Raw genomic sequence first — 16845 nt, 5'->3', positions numbered from 1 at the left:
TTGATTGAATACTCTATATGCTTTGGAGTTTGATGCATAACCAAGAAAGAAACCTTCATCACATCTACTTTCAAACTTACCGAGCCTTTTCTTCTTATAGATGAAGCATTTGCAACCAAAGACTCGAAAGTATGATATATTTGGTTTCTTCCCGGTGATGAGCTCATATGGAGTTTTCTTGAGGAGTCGGTGAGGATATACTCGGTTGGATGCATGACACGCCGTGTTGATTGCTTCCGCCCAAAACTTCTCGGACGTGCCATAATCATCCAACATTGCTCTAGCTAGGGTGATGAGTGTCTTGTTCTTTCTTTCCACCACTCCATTTTGTTGAGGCGTGTAGGTGGCGGAAAACTCATGCTTGATGCCCTCTTCATCGCACCATTCTTCAATCTTCATGTTCTTGAACTCGGTGCCATTGTCACTCCGGATCTTCACAATTGGGGAGTTGTACTCCCTTTGAGCTCTTCTTGCAAATGTCTTGAAGAGTTCCGGAGTTTCACCCTTATCGCCTAGAAACATAACCCAAGTGTAACGTGAAAAATCATCAACAATTACTAGGCAATAGAGGTTACCACCAATGCTCTTGTATGTAGTTGGACCAAAGAGATCCATGTGAAGTAGCTCGAGCGGCTTGGAGGTAGACAACATCGTCTTGATGGGATGATGTGTTGCAACTTACTTCCCGGCTTGACATGCTTTACATAGTTTGTTTTTGTCAAACGTGGCATCCTTCAAGCCGGTGATCATCCCTCTCTTGTGGGCTTTCTTGAGGTTGCTCATGCCAATATGAGCAATTCTTCTATGCCAAAGCCACCCAAGAGAAGACTTGGTGAAGAGGCATGTCATGGTACTTGTTTGCTTTGAAGAGAAATCCACCAAGTAAATGTTGCCATGTCTAAACCCCGTGAATACCAATGACTTGTCTTTTTCATGAGTTACTACAACACCATTCTTGTCAAAGGCACACGTTAGTCCAAGATCACACAATTGAGCAATTGAAATAAGATTAAAACTAAGTGCTTCTACAAACAAAACATTAGAAATAGATAAATCTTTAGAAATTGCTATTCTACCCAAACCTAAAACTTTTCCCCTTGAGTTATCACCATAGGTGACGTGTTCATGATCGCCGGGGTCTTCAAGGGAGGTGAACATGCTATCATTACCGGTCATGTGTTGAGAGCAACCGCTATCAAGTACCCAATGTTTTCCACCGGCTTTGTAGTTCACCTACACACATGAGAATTCACTTTTGAGTTTTAGGAACCCAAACAAGCTTTGGGCCTTGCACATGTGTGACAAGAGCTTTTGGGACCCAAAGTTGCTTGGGGAGCTTCTTCTTTGACTCCTTAGTGAGTTTGCCAATGAATTTGGCCTTCACCTTGCCCTTCACTTTACTCAAGAGAAAATGGTTATTTTGAAACATTGAAGAATAATTCTTGGGTAATTTAGGAAGAGGACGTGATGGTAAAGTGCACTCCCTAGTGTGGTGCCCGGTGACTTGGCAATGTTGGCAATATGAACCAACTTCCTTGATGAAGCTTATCTTGATCTCCGGAGAAGGAGTAGTAGCTATGTTTGGCTCCGGAAATGAACCAAGACCTCTCTTGCCATAGTCACGGGCATTGTTGAAGAGAATCTCCTTGTGGATGTATTCTCCTCTTGAGAGCTTCTCCACACTACTCTTGAGGCTTGCAACTTGATCCATCAATTCCTTTTCCCTAGAAGGTGCAAGCTCGGACAAAGCATTAGTAGCATTTGCATTAATGAGTAGGTCATCACATGAAGTAGAAGCATTGACCTTCTCAATAGTTTCATGAGCAAAGTTCTCAAGACTTGGGTCAATTGCTTCATAGGCAAATTCAAGTTCTTGATACTTGTGAGCCAACTCCCTATGCTCTTGTTTAAGCTTTTTGTGGCTCTCTTCAACTTGCTTAGCAAGTACAAGTGACTCATTGTGCTTTTTGAGCAAGTCATTGTACTTGCCAAGCAAATCGGAGTGGGCAAGCTCTAACTTGGCACGAGTGCTCTCAAGAACCTTGACTTTGCCCTTTTCCCTCTTGATGACGGATGTATACTCATTAATAAGATTAGCAAACTCATTAGGGTCAAGCTCATCATCACTATCATCTTCACTCTCACATACCTTAGAGTTACCTTTGGCCATGAGGCACATTGGAGGTGGAGGTAGTGATGGTTCTTCATTTGTGAGGGCGATGGTGACTATGGCTTCTTCATCACTTGAATCTTCGCTTGATGAGACATCCGTCACCCACTCTTGTTTTTCCACCAAGAAGCTTCTCTTGGTGTGCCCTTTCTTCTTTGGGAAGAGCTTGGTCTTCTTGTCATAGCTCTTTTTCTTCCCAAGTCTCTTGTTTTTGTTCTTCCTTTCTTCTTCTTCATCATCGCTTGAATCATGGCGATGCTTGCTCTTGTGATCCTTGTTTCTTTTGTCCGGCTTGGGGCAATTTGGACGGATGTGACCTTTTTCTCCACAATTGTAGCAAATTTTGTTCTTGACATCCATTGGCCGGAACATTCCCTTTTTAGAGTCAAAGTTGAACCCCTTCTTGTTGATCTTGTCATTCAAGCGGGTAAACTTTCTCATCATAAGAGCGAGCTCTCCATCATCTTCAACATCGGATGAGCTTTCATGATGATCATCTTCTTCATTGCTTGAGCTTGAATCTTGCTTGATCATCTTGAGCTTGCGGGCTTTGTTTGCCTTGGTCTTTAGAGCAATTGATTTGCTTGAAGTTGGCTCTTCGGACATACCAAGGATACTCATCTCATGAGCACGAATTTCGCCCACAAGTTCTCCTACTTCCATTGTGTCAAAATTCTCCTTTTGAAGCATAGCATTGATAATGTTATACTTGGGCTTCGGGAGGAGCATGAGAATCTTGCGATTGATGGAGGCACTGTCAATTTTGGATATTTCAAGTGCATTAATGTCCTTGACAATGACATTCAAGTGAGAGTACATATCATTGCAATTTTCATGAGCTAGCATTTTAAAAGAATCATACTTAGCTCTAAACAAGTGATATTTTTGCTCACGAACTTTAGTGGAGCCTTCATGAATTTCAATGAGCTCCTTCCAAATATCACTTGCTAAGTCCATGCCATTAACTCTAGCAAAGACTTCCTCACTAATGGCTTCGAAAATTGCATTTCTAGCCTTGGCATTCCATTTTAATTGTTCGGCGGTGGGAGTTCCGGTGAATCCGGTCTTAGTGGCCAACCACACTTCGGGGGCAATCGCATCAAGATATGCGGCCATGCGAACTTTCCAATAAGCAAAGTTCTTGCCCTCGAAGTGGGGCGGCGAACCACCCATCTTGGCCATAGCTCTAGGCGGTGAAGCCTAATGATCCAAATGAGCAACGAGGCTCTGATACCAATTGTAAGGATCGATGGACCAAGAGGGGGGGTGAATTGGGCCTTTTTCAATTTCTAAAACAAAGTAAGGCAACCTTAACCTATGCAAAGCTAGTAGGGCACCAATTCACCAACCGGATAACTAAGCTACCTACACAAGCTAAGAGAGATAAAAACAAAGTAAAGCCTAGCAAGGTAGAGCTAAGTTATGATCTCTAAGTCAAGCTCATGAATAAATTGCATGAAAGAAAATGCTTGAATATAAAGAGTGGACAAGAGACAACCGGATTTTTTCCGTGGTATCGATGTGTTGGCACACACCCCTAATCCACGTTGTGACACTCTCAAAGAGTCTTGTCACCTCCCAAGTCACCGAGACGAGGGCGCTCACTAAGAGTCTCCGTTCACCATCCCGGCGTGGTGGAGATCAAGCCACGTACAATCTTCTTCTCCGGGCTCCCACAATCCTTGGCAAGCTCCGCGAGAAAACACCTCGATCACCAAGATCGCCTAGGTGATGCCAATCACCAAGAGTAACAAGCTAAGGCCTTCACTTGAGCAAGAACCGATCACCAAGAACGGATGCACACTAGCTTCTCTCTACTCAAGTCCTTAATCTTGCTTCTTGATTGATTGAATGCACAAGTATGTGAATGATGAAGCTCAAGGTGGCTCTTGACTATGGTATGAGTGTTTGGATGTTGCCTGGTGTCAAGAGTGGGCGAAATGACCCATTGGAGGGGTATATATAGGCAGCTCACACAAATAGAGCCGTTGGAGAAAAGCTGCCAGAAAACTGCGTAGCGCCGGTTAATCCGACGTCCCTCCATTTGTCATCGTCGGTTTAACCGGTGAATGTAAACTGCCTCTTCTGAAAACTAGCCGTTACAACTGGGGCAGATTAACCGACGTAGCATCGGTTTAACCGGTGAGTGTAGTTGTCCACTGAACCACTGAAAAACCAAGTCTCTGGACAACTGCACCGACGTTAACTCAAACCTATCGTCGGTTTAACCGGTGAGTACAACTTTTGAATTCCTCTGAAAAACCATCTCACTGGTCAATTGCACCGACGTCTTGATTTAAACAGCGTCGGTTTAACCGGTGTATAGAACTTGAAATACCCTGGAAAAACCAACTCTGGACCAATGCACCGACGTTAATTTCAAACACGTCGGTTTAACCGGTGTATTGAATTTGTCCAGACTCTGCTGACTTCGTTTAACCGACGTATAGAAAATTGAGAGCGTCGGTTAAACCGGTGTATAGACTTTTTCTGATTTTGTCTTTTCTGATTTGAGTCTTGAATGAAATCCAAAAATTCTTGAGATATAGTTTGAGAACCACTTATTTGAACTTCTAGAAACCTGAGTGACCATAGTGTGCATCCATTTTCAAATGACCATGTCCATGCTCAAGTTACTAAGCCTTAACCCCTCTTAATAGTGCGATCACTACAAAACTATAAAACCTATACTAACCTAAGTGTCCTTCTCAACCTTGTGACACTTAGGACTAGAAAGATCCTTAGCCTTGACATATAAAAGTTGAAAACCGAGATCGCCTTTTAGAATAACCGAAATTGAGGGGCCTCTTTTGACATATGACCAAATGAGCGATAATGATCTATTAAGCTGCACAAACTCATTAGTCACAATAATGGTTGTCATTAATCACCGAAACATACCTTGAGGGCCTAGATGCTTACATGTTGTCTTGTGTTTGTGCTGATGTGTGTATGTGTCCCAAATTGAAATAGCGTCCACAAACTTTTTACTTGCGGCTATACAATTTCTAGTTGAGGTTTGTATTGCTGGCGGTTGTTGATACTATTTTTAGTGGAGGTTTATGTTGCGAACGTCAAACTATTTTTAGTGGAAATTTTAGGTATAGATAACATTTGTAATGGAGGTTTGTATTGCAAACCTCAGATATAGATATCATTTATAATGAAGATTCATGCTGCAAACCTTAGATATAGATACCATTTATATTGGAGAATCTTTAAAATAACCGCCAGTGAAAACCAGTTAACATCGGCAGTTCCATAACCGACGGTGATAATCGCTATTTTTAGCGTCACTTGAGTAGTGGCGGTTTGAAAACCTCCATTAAAAATCCTATAGAACCGTCAGTAATTATAGCTTTTGTAGTAGTGTTTAGTAGTTTCTAGTTAAATTGTTCAGTAATTTAACTACTGGTGCATGCATAATTACTGTAAAAATTTACTTACACCATTTTACAGAAAATAATTGGTTGATTCGGTAATCGGATAGCCCCATTCAATACTACATTCAGATCAGATTGTTCAGTAATTTAACACTCGGGTGTAGAATTGTTGCTATACCAAGTGTAAAACAGTACTACTTCATCCCACACTGCTCGTTTAGAAATTTATCACACTTTATCACTAGTAGGGGAAAACTAGCTAGTAATGAAAAATGATCATGTTATTTTAATTAACTATAAAAATTGTGATCGGAAACCGTATACTATTTATTTAATTTTCTCGATCAAAATAAATACAAATACATTTGAACCAGAAAAATAATATCTGCTTAAATACTTTATCTCTTAATTAGCATCATGTCCTTCTCAATATAATTATTTTCTATTTCTTAGTATTTGATATTGCTTTAATTAGATAAACTTCACTACAATCTAAACAAACACAACTTTTATGTGCGAAAATTTAAAGGCTAAACCAACGATCTTTACAAGATTTTGCAAGTTGGAGGGAGTAATACCTATGTGAGCAGATAAAAAATTGAGCCGGCCGAGTCTGCACTGTTTCCCAAGGCAAGACGACGTAGCATTTTGTAGTAGGAGTACATAATAACATGATACGCATGGGGCAATATATATGGAGTAGTTTTTTTTTTGAAGGAAAATATATATGGAGTAGTGTTCCGGTGGCAGCTACATACACATATGCTCCACATACACACAACATACTAGCTAGTACTATATATATGTTATGCTGATAGTATATACTAGGTGGTAGTGGTAGCTTGCAGTTGCTAGTCCTTGGTCTTGAGTTTGCCTCTGACGCAGGACTTGACAAAGCTCTTGAGCCCCTTCTTCTTGCTGCTGCTGCTGCGATGATCCCTGCAGATAGCGTCGTGGCCATAGCCGCTCATCGTCATCGTCTTCTCTGGCGTGATGATGTCCATGTCCTCCTCCATCTGCCACAGGCATATGCAGCAGGTCAATTACTGGATCGGAGTAGTGATTAATTGGTAGTGATGGAATGAACTGAAGGTTGCGTGTTAGTACACCTTACCTTGAGCACGCGGTCCTCTAGGAAGGCGATGCGGTCGACGAGGGTGCCCTTGGCCTGCGCCTCCTCCAGCGCCTCCTTGGCCGGGCGGCGGCACCAGCTCTTGCTCCCCCTCGGCGTGCTGGCGGCCGACGAGTCATCACTCGTCATCGTCATGAGGCCGCCGCCGGTACTGCTGCTGCTGCGGCGGTGCTGCTGCTGCATCATCTCCTCCAGGTAGCCCAGCACCAGGTCCAGTCGCTCCACCCGCGCCATCATGCTCGTCGCCCCCGTCGGCTGCTGCTGCTGCTGAAGCTGATGCCGCGCAACCGAAGCCGCCATGTCCTCCGATCCTCCTGCTGCGGCTGATGATCTGAACGATCCAATGCAACGATGAAGCAAAGCCAAGCTAAGCGGTCGACTGAATTGAATTTGCTTGATGTTGATGGGCTATATATATTGCGCAGCCGCAGCACACCGGAGGAGCGACGGGACACGTGTTCGAGAGCGCCGACGTGGCGGACGCGTGGCGCATGGCAATGGAGCCGTGCTGCATGCGCTCGCCGCCGGCTAGCATAGCGGCGGCTACCTCGGATGGTGCTAGATCATACTGTATTGTCACACCCTCAAATTTTTGAATTTCAGGATGTGATTAAAATTAAAAATAAAACAACAATTTTCTCATAGTATAAAATTTTTCTCAACATTTACTTTTCTTCACAGGGAATTTAGTAAAAATAAATGATAATTGGTTGTTTTTATAAAATTAAATGAAGGTGTTTTGTTTGTTGTGCACTCATGCTACCCTTGCATTGTTTTAATGTTGTGGTTCAATTTGAATTTGAATTCTTCGAATTTGAATTCAACTTGAATTTGTTTGAACCGTTTGCAGAAAGGAAAAATAGGAAAACTCGTTTTCAGCCCAAACCGGCCCAGCCCTCCTTTTCCTCCTCCCTTCCCGCGGCCCAGAAATCTCCATGCCGGCCCGTTTTCTTTTTTTTCCTTCCGGCAGCCCGGCCCGCTTCGGCCTCCTCTCCCGCAGCCCACCGACAGGCGGGGCCCGCCTGTCGGGGACGTCCCGGAGCTCGAGACGAGCTCGGACTCTTGCAGAGTCCGGCAGCGCCCCGCCGCGCCGTCCGCGCCTTGGCGCGCACGCCGAGGTGGCCCCACCTCGCCCCTATTTAAAAGGCGCCGCCCACACCTTGGAACCCTACCCAGCCGCCGCCGTCGTTTTCGTTTCGCGAAACCCTAGCCCTAGCCCTAGCCCTACCCTAGCCCTAGCTCGCCGCCGCTCCACCGTTTCCGCGTGGAATTCGAGCTTCTCAGGAGTTTCGCCTTGTGGTAAGGAAGCTCGCCGTCCGTTTTTCCCCCTCCCTCTCGATCTCCTTCACCGGGTTTAGCACCCCAGAGCACCGCCTCGCAGCTGCGCCGCCCCTTACCGCCGTGAGCTCTGCGCCGCCCACTCTAGCCCGCGCCGCTGCCCTAGATCGATTGCTCGAGCCGCGCGCTTGCTCCCTGACCTACCCGCGCTCAAAGCCGAGCCTAGGACGGCCGATCCGGCCGTGTCCGGCGATGCGCCGCCGCACACGCCTCGCCGCCGGCTTGCGCCGCAGTCAGCTCCGTCCCAAATCTTCCCGGCCGTCCGATCTGCGATCCACGACCACGATTAGATCTAACCGGTCAACCGTGGCATTTTGCAAAATAGTCCTCCCTGTTTCCTTTATTCAACCCGCGGTCCGCGTGCGTTGAAAAGTAATTTAAGTTTGGTCCAAATTCTTTCACCGAGCCCCCTGATCTTCCAGAAAATTGAACCCGCCGTCCAAAGCTAGGTTTTTGCAGTATAGCCCCTAAAGTTTAGGTTTAATTATGTTTAGGTCCTTTGTTTCTTCAGATCTAGCCCCTGGAAGCTCTGTTTCTTTACAAATAAGCCCCTATAACCCTGTTTTGGCTATAACTTCTTCGTTTTAACTCTGTTTTCAGCGATTCTTGCGCTCACGTGATTCTTGTGACGTGTGCAATAGCTTTATAACCTTTTTCTCCTCTGTGAGCACACTTGTTGTGCCTTACGAATCTTTTCTGTTAGTCCTTAACCCTTTAGTTAATTGCGTCTAGATCCCTGAAGCCCTGTTTAGTCTATAGAATCGTCGTTTTAGCTCCGTTTTCCACATTTCTTGCGCTCTCGTAACCGTAGCAGCGAGCCCTATCTTTTAGTGTGTTCTTTTAAATCTTTTATCTTGTTTGGTGTAATGTTCTTTGTTGTATCTTTTTGTTTGCTTTGTATGGTTGCTCGTTGATTTCTCCGAGTAGAAGGATCGCTGTTTGAAGATTGAAGATCGAGAGTTTCAAGTGAGCAAAAGCTAAAGAGCAGTAAGAGTAGCTTTTCGTTGGAGAAAGGCAAGTGACTCTAACCATACTTTTATCTATGCTTTATTTACAAGATGATATTATTTAATTGGAACATGGAGAACCACCCAAGAAAACCGTACAACCACAATACTATATGGCTCTGGTCTTGGCTAAGTAATTAGATGAACTATATGTTGTGTTGGGGTTGTTCCGCTTGGTGGTTATGAGTTTGTGTTGTGGAGCGGGTGAAGGAAGCTGCGTCTTCTGAGGGACCGCACGGCAGGGACCAACACATACATATAGGGATTCTTTGTAAAGGCCTCGTAGCGTCCCTATGCAATCACACCTCGGAAGTGTGGTATTGTGCCTGATCAGCACATATGCGTGGTTGGGTTCAAAGTTCTTCGGAACTTTTACGCGAATTGTGGTGAAAGTGTACAACCTCTGCAGAGTTAAAACTAACCGGTTAGCCGTGCTCACGGTCAAGAGCGGCTTGGACCCTCACATGATTAATAAACTTAAAGATGGATTTAAATCACTTTCTAGTTATTTCTTGTGGCCTTGCTGAGTACCAACCATAAGTATACTCACCCTTGCTTACTGCTGCTCAGAAGGAGAAGATGTATAAAGATTTCTGAAGATGTTGCTGAGTTCTAGGCGGACGCAACCCCCAGTCGATTGCCTGTGAAGTTTGGAGTCTCCGTTTCCAGGATAAGCTGTATAACTCTGATAATCTTTTAATTATTGCTTTTACGTGATACTGTTACTGATTATTCACTTATGATGTCTCTATATGTATGAAACTTGATCCTGGCATACATATAGCTATGCATTCGGTTTTGTCCTTAAAATCGGGTGTGACATGTATGCACACGTGTCCGCCTCCCACGCTTGTGGGCCCAACTTGGGCGCTGCACGCAGGCCCAATAACGGCGCGACATGTGTCCCAAGCTCTGCTGAGGAAGCATCGAGAAGCACGATGATATGGATGCATCATGGTCAACTGACTTGGGGTCTACTTGGTTGGTTGCCAAACTTTTGGCAGGCCAAAATTTTGGCAAATTTGACCATGTTTGAATCTAAACTAAAAATCATGTAAAGAACAAATTTCTCATTCGGATGAGTTATTTAGGGCGTAAAAAACCCTTGGACATTAAAATTTTATTGTTTAACTAATTTTTTACCTAAATTCAAACATGGTCAATTTTGGCCTGCCAAAGATTTGGCAACCATCCAAGCAGGCCCTTGACGCCCAACTCTAGGCACTCAAATCCTACTACTTTGTTGCTCTGACAAGTGAGAGTGGATGCGTGTATGTTGCTCTGACGAAGAGGATCAAGACATGCAGACTTTGTTGCTCTGACAAGTGAGAGTGGATGCGTGTATGTTGCTCTGACGAAGAGGATCAAGACATGCAGTGGTAGCCTAGCAGAGCAGAGTGAAGCTGAAGCAACAGAAACAGAAACAGAGCTTGCATTGCATTGCCCAATTTGCCATGTCAACAACTCCAGCAGTATGGATGGAAGAGCTTAGTTCCTGTTGAGATCTTTACCCGTAAACACAAAAAAAACGTCACATCAAATGTTGTAACACATACATAGAGTATTAAATAAAGTTTATTTACAAAAAATTTTGTATGGATGGACTGTAAATCGCGAGACGAATCTAATGAGCCTACTTAATCCATGATTTGCAACAATGATGCTAAAGTAACCATCCGCTAATTATGGATTAATCATGGATTAATTAGCATCATTAGATTCGTCTCGCGATTTACAACCCATCTGTGCAAAAAGTTTTGTAAATAGACTTCATTTAGTTCTTCAAATTAGCAAGATTCCGTGGAAAAAAAAAATTTGCGCTCTATCAACACGGGCTTAGCTTGCTGATAAATGGATGGATCATATTAATAACAGTACGACTAGTCACTGGCACTACCACCCCCAGCAGCAGCAGGAGGCTAGAAATGCACTCAATTTCAAAGAAGAAGAAGAAGAAAGATTAAACAGCTAGCAGAAGAAACACTAGCACGGCAGCCTGAACTAAGCAGCAGAAGTATTTACAAGCATGGATGGATGGATGGATGCTCAGGAATCAAAGATCAATCCTGGTGGTCAGAAGATTCTTCATCGCTGTCCTGGTCGTCGCCGTCGTCGTCACCGCTCGTCTGCTGCTGCTGCTGGTGGTCCTGCCACATCCCATTCCCATGGGCGGCGGCGGCAGCAGCAGCAGCAGCGGGACTTGCCGCCACCACCCTGCCCCTGTCGAGGATGAACTTGCCTTCCTTGTAGCGCTGGGCCTTTTCGGCGGCGGCCAGGTACTTCCAGCCCAGGATGGATCCGCAGGCGACGCAGAAGATGTCGCACACGGTGTGCATCCCCGTCGTCATCACCCGGTCGTCCTTGTCCCCGACGTTCACGTTCACCACCTTGCCGAACAGGTACGCCTTGCCGTTCTTGCAGCGGAAAAGCTGTTTTTTTGTTTTTTTTACAAGGCGGCAATCATTAGTCAATCATCACTTGGGATCGAACCAAACGGAACATGGATCGATCGATCGATCAAGAAGGAAGGAAGCAAGAATATATATTCTGAAAGAAAGAAAGAAAGAAAGAAGCTAAGGAAACTCTCAATTATATCATATGCAATATTCAAGAAAAAGAAAGCAAGCAAATTAGTACGTATATAGCAACCCTGGAGATGATGTCGGTGCCGTAGGCGAGGGGCGTGTCGCAGTGCTTGCAGCGGTAGGTGACGGCGCCCGTCGCCGGCAGGCTCACCAGCAGCAGCCGCCCCATGGATGGATCGATTTGGGGATATCGATGAGCTGGATGCCAATCCGACCTGGCTCTGGCTGGCTGCAATCGAGCCGAAGACGAGATGGGCGAGGACTGGGCCCGGGCAAGCGGCCGATTGATCGCTCCGCTCGATGAGATCCAGCAGCCGAGATGGCGAAGAGGGAGGGGGACAGGGGAAGGGGATCCGATCGGCAGGAGAAAGGACACGGAGGAAAACCGGCAGAGAGAGGAAAGAGAGTGCAAGCAACCAGCTGAGCTAGCTCTTCATCAGTTTCTTTCCTTCTGATGACTGACGCCGTACGTACGGCCTTACCACCAAACCCACCCGGCCCAAAACAAGGCCCAACAACAAATACTGCTGCTGATCGAGGCCTTGCAAACTTTGTTTCTGGATCAGATTCACTAACCTGCTCAAGGCGTGAAAACCGTCGATCGCAAGATCAACGATCAGATCTGCATGAACAGTCCCCATGAAAACAGTATCCCTGCAATCGTGTTCTGTGCTACCAGAACTGCTACAGTACATTTGTCACAGTATCTTTTCTTATCTTTCAATGCCAGTTATTCACGGAAGGCAAGCCACTAAATTCTCATAGTAATAGAGCATTCTAGCAGTGGCGTAGCTAGGATTTCAGTTTAGGGTGGTCCAGTGGCATGTTTTCTGACCCTCTATGATTGGATTTCAGTAAGTGTCACACTGTTGTCTTGAGGAAAAATTGAATACAGAACATCGCCATAGCGAAAGGAGGTGATGAACACCAGGAGCAATGTCTTTTTTTCTTCAGAATCAATCGATTTGAATTGCTAAACAAGGGTCATGTGCCTTGGGCTGGATTCCTAGGGTGGTCCATGGCCCACCCGGACCACCCTCTAGCTACGCCTCTGCATTCTAGTACCAGATTCATTGTTGCTGTTGCTGCTGTTGTTGTTGTTTTATTTTGTTCAAAAAAAGAGAATACAGTACCAGATTCACAGTTTTCCACCAAAACAAAAAGAAAAAAAATGAGTTAAAGGCAGATTCGCAGTTGTGTATTTGTATTTCAGATTAAAAGAACAGAAAGAAAACTACATACATACATACATACAGTATGTAATAGCAGTAGTATGTCCTGACAAATTACACACCATCTACAGCTCCATTACATACACCGGTCTAGGCAGCTACAAGGGCATGAACTCGTCGTCGATGACCTTGTAGTGCTTCTTGGCGTCGTACTGTTGCACGATGAGCACGGAGGCGGTGGGCGAGAAGTCGGAGGACGCCAGGATATCGCCGACGGGGCCCAGCTCCAGGCACTCGGCCCACTCGTCCAGCCCCTCCGTCAGCACCGAGCTCCGGTCGCGGCCGCGCCCCACCACGAAGAGCCGGTACTCCGATTGCAGGTCGCGCAGCACCGCCACCAGCTCCGCGCCGTCCGCCACGTGCTTCTCCAGGTACCCCATGCCCCTGCCGCCGCCCCCCGCCACGTGCTTCCGGTAGAACTCCGCGAAGAACTTGTTGTCCACCTGCATCTGCGCCTCCTCCAGCCCCAGCGCCGCCGCTGCGCCGCCGCCGCGCCGGCTCGCCTTCGTCTCGAACAGGCTCGTCCGCGCCCTGGCGCGTGCCTGCGCCGTCGCGTTCTGCACCACACGCAGCGCCGTCAGCCGCACCCCCGGGTGCCTGTACATGAGTGCCGCCAGCGTCAGCGCCTCGCGGTCGTCCGCGCCGCCGATGAACACCACCACCACCGCCTGCTCCTCCTGCTTCCCGAGGCCCCGGTCCACGACCACGCCCACCGAGCACGGCGCCAGCTGCAGCACCTTCTGGTTCACCAGCCGGAAGCCGAAGTGGCCCGCGTCCATGCTCCCGTCCGCCCGCTGCGCCTTGTGGAAGGGCAGCAGCACCAGCGTCGCCATGGCGTCCTCGGCACAGATGCAGATGTCGCTGTGCATGTCCGGGAACGACGACAACGCCAGCAGCCGCCGCACCCGCACGCCCCCGCCGCACTCCGCCTGGTACGCGTTCAGCGCCTCACCGATGAGCTTGCGCATCTCCGACACCTCCTCGTCCACCACCGTCACGCCGTCCAAGCCCCCGCCCCCGACGATGGCCGCCGCCGTCTGGTCCGTCAGCTGCACCATGTCCACGGCGTAGGCGGCCAGCTCGCCGCCGCACCGCAGCGCCTCCATCAGGCAGGCCAGCGTCGGCACGTCCTGCGGGCTGTGCAGCCCCACCACGAGGCGGAGCTCCGCCGACGGGTCGTGGTGCTGCAGCCCCGCCATCAGCTGCCACTGCACGCTCCGGCGGGCCCAGGACGCGATGCCCACCCCCACCATGGGCGTCACCGCCACGTTGAGCGCCACCATGAAGATGATGGCCATAAACGACCTGTCCGTGATGATGCCGGCGTCGAACGCCGCCTGCGCGCAGTAGATGTGGAAGTAGCCCTTTACGTTGAGCAGCATGCCCAGCGCCAGCGCCTCCAGCCACCCGAGCCCGCGGAGCAGCCCCGCCGCCGCGCACCCCGTCAGCTTCCCCAGCGTGCCCATCACCGTCACGAACAAGACCTTCCACCAGGGGAAGGGCAGCTCCATGACGAAGGCCCGGAAGCCCTCGGCGCGCCCCAGCCCGGTGGCCTCGATGTCGTCCGTCGTCTGCCGGAGCGAGAGGCAGACGTGGCAGACGTAGAGCGGCAGCACCAAGGAGCTGAGCACCAGGTTGATCCTGCTCACCAGCAGCCGCGACACCCGGCCCTCGCTCGGGAACGCCAGCCCCACCAGGAACGCCGCCATGTTCACGTCCAGCCGCAGCGCCGAGCTGAGCCAGCAGAGCGCCGCCGCCGCCAGCGCCACCAGCGAGAGGTCGAAGCCGCGCATGCGCCGCCCCTCCGGGTTGCGCCCGCCCACCCACTCGGCCATGGCCCGGGACACGAACGCCGACACGATCACCACCACCAGGACGGCGGCCGTGAGCACCGGCTGCACGACGGGCGAGTCGCCCCCGGCGTCGCGCCAGATCATGCTGCCGACGGCGATCAGCATGGTGGTCACCATGTCGGAGGCGAGGCCGGCGCCGACGGCCAGGCGCCCGACGGCGGTCTTGGCGATCTTGAGGTCCGTGGTGAGGCGGGTGAGGACGGGCGAGGCGGTGTTGGCGAGTACGGCGGCGAGGCCGAGGAAGGAGCGCAGGGAGTGCTCGTGGACCACGCCGGAGGTGGCCTTCATCAGCGGCATGTGGAAGAGCGTGACGAGAACGGAGGTGGAGATGATGCCGGCGTAGGCGACGACGGCGTCGGCGGTGGGGGCGTCCAGGAGCGTGCCGGGGTCCATCTCCACGCCCAGCGCGAAGAGGTAGGGCGCGAACACGAACCCGCCGATCTTGCCGAACACCAGGTTGATGGCGTTGGTCAGGGAGAGCACCCGGAACTGGGCGAGCACGATGCCCAGCTGCCGCCATTATGCAGATGAGATGAGATCACCGTGGATATATATATGATGCAGGAGAGAACACCAAGCAAGCAAATTAAGCATTCATGGCGGGCGGGCGAGCGACGCACTAGGAGATCGGAGAAGACGCGCGGCTGGAAGACGTTGCGGAGCAGCGCGTGGAGGATCTTGCTGGTGACGAGGATGACGCCGAACTCGAACAGGATCGTGTTGTAGTTGGCCGACAGGATGCTGCTGGTCATCGTGCAATCCATGGCCGCCCGCCCCTTTTTTTTTCTTCTTCCTCCTCTTCCTCTTGCAGGGTCGACGTAGATCTATCGTCCCACGACTAATTAACAACAACTAGCTAGCTAGGATCATGGATCGATTTGATCAGAGTAAAAAAAAAAGTGAGTCCAATTCAATTTCTTCCGCGCGATGAACAAGCTAGGGTCGAGCAGGGGAGCTGGGTAACGTCAGGGGCAGAACGCATTTTGCGCGGGTGTTTCTTCTCTTTCCCTCATCACCTCTAGCTACCTAGTAATTACATGCATGGCACTCTATACTCTTTCTGCTAAAATTAGCTACATTATTATTCTTTGCATTCAGCAGCTTCAGTACATACAGGCGGATGCCCCAAAAATTAGCTACATGCACCATCCTCCGCTACTAACATAATAACTATATAGGGGTACTACTTAATAATATTAAATCCAGTAATATAATATAAAATAGTAATATAACATATACAGGTGGATGGAACATCTTGTCAGTGTTTAGCCGCCAAGCCCATCAAGGTCTGGAACTGATGGTGCAAGGAACACAAAACTATAAACATGTTCGGACCACGAGATGCGTAATACCCTACGTCATATTTGTGATTTGTATTGCCTTGGATGTAGGTTATGTTTTGAGGGGTCCCTGCCCGCCCTTATATAGTTCTGGGGATAGTATTACATGTGAATACTACCAAAAGAGTTCTTCTCCATGTCTATCAAGTAGTTTTTTTATATTCGACTAATTCTACTCTTGTACGGGTAGTTACATAGGATAAGATACATACAATGTGTTATTCCTTATTTTAGATCATTCTAGGCTTGTAAGCAGTCTTGCTGCTCCGAGTCTGACACATCTGGAAGGTAATTATTCAAAAAAAACATATGAAAGGTGATAAACAAGGGCATCTTTGAGAAAAAACAATGACATATGGGGAGGTGATGCAGAAGATCAAAGCTGAGATGCAATGCGGGTTTAGACCAATCTCAGTGGGGAGTGTCATAGCACAATTACTAAAACTCTAAACTAGGTAACCGAGCCGGAGGAGTGTTATGGTGATGGTACTCCTTTCACATCCTATGACACTCCTCCTTCTCTTTTCTGTCATGTCAACAAATTTAATACTAATAACATTTCTATTGAGATTGGCTTTATGACCTGCAGGAAACTAGTGTTATTTTCTTTTAATGTTTAAGTTATTCCTAGAGTCTGAGCTTCTTTATTTATGTAATACCATCGTTGTAAGCACTACTATTGATCTCTTTTTTCTCCCTGCTTAAAAGACAAAGCGGTGCTCCTGCAATTTCTTCAAAAAAAAAAAATCCTCTTTCTTATCATAAATCCATAAGAAGACATGGGTCCTATTTGTTGCCTCGGTTT

At 48.0% G+C, this 16845-nt stretch overlaps 3 protein-coding genes across 4 annotated transcripts; all 3 read right to left on the bottom strand.

Moving 5' to 3' along the window:
- Positions 1-6174: 6174 nt before the first annotated feature.
- LOC120664016 lies at positions 6175-7198 on the bottom strand. The gene is made up of 2 exons (XM_039942976.1): positions 6668-7198; positions 6175-6569 (listed from the first exon to the last, which is right to left on the bottom strand). The coding sequence occupies exons 1-2, from the start codon at positions 6983-6985 to the stop codon at positions 6405-6407; spliced, it is 483 nt and encodes a 160-aa protein (XP_039798910.1). The 5' UTR covers positions 6986-7198; the 3' UTR covers positions 6175-6404.
- Positions 7199-10844: 3646 nt separating this feature from the next.
- Positions 10845-12057, bottom strand: LOC120667166 (protein yippee-like At3g08990). Of its 2 annotated transcripts, none has more exons than XM_039947218.1 (2): positions 11668-12057; positions 10845-11459 (listed from the first exon to the last, which is right to left on the bottom strand). In XM_039947218.1, exons 1-2 carry the CDS (start codon positions 11782-11784, stop codon positions 11091-11093), a joined length of 486 nt encoding a protein of 161 aa, XP_039803152.1. In that variant the 5' UTR covers positions 11785-12057; the 3' UTR covers positions 10845-11090. The 2 variants fall into 2 exon arrangements, with proteins under 2 accessions (XP_039803152.1, XP_039803153.1); XM_039947219.1 differs by having other exon boundaries at positions 11680-12051.
- Positions 12058-12945: 888 nt separating this feature from the next.
- On the bottom strand, positions 12946-15464 carry LOC120664102 (cation/H(+) antiporter 28-like). The gene is made up of 2 exons (XM_039943106.1): positions 15321-15464; positions 12946-15210 (listed from the first exon to the last, which is right to left on the bottom strand). Exons 1-2 carry the CDS (start codon positions 15462-15464, stop codon positions 12946-12948), a joined length of 2409 nt encoding a protein of 802 aa, XP_039799040.1.
- Positions 15465-16845: the final 1381 nt, after the last annotated feature.

The sequence above is a fragment of the Panicum virgatum genome, chromosome 3N (genome assembly GCF_016808335.1).
Source record: "Panicum virgatum strain AP13 chromosome 3N, P.virgatum_v5, whole genome shotgun sequence".
NCBI classification, from domain to species: domain Eukaryota; kingdom Viridiplantae; phylum Streptophyta; class Magnoliopsida; order Poales; family Poaceae; genus Panicum; species Panicum virgatum.
This window is presented reverse-complemented; position numbering and strand designations above follow the sequence as displayed.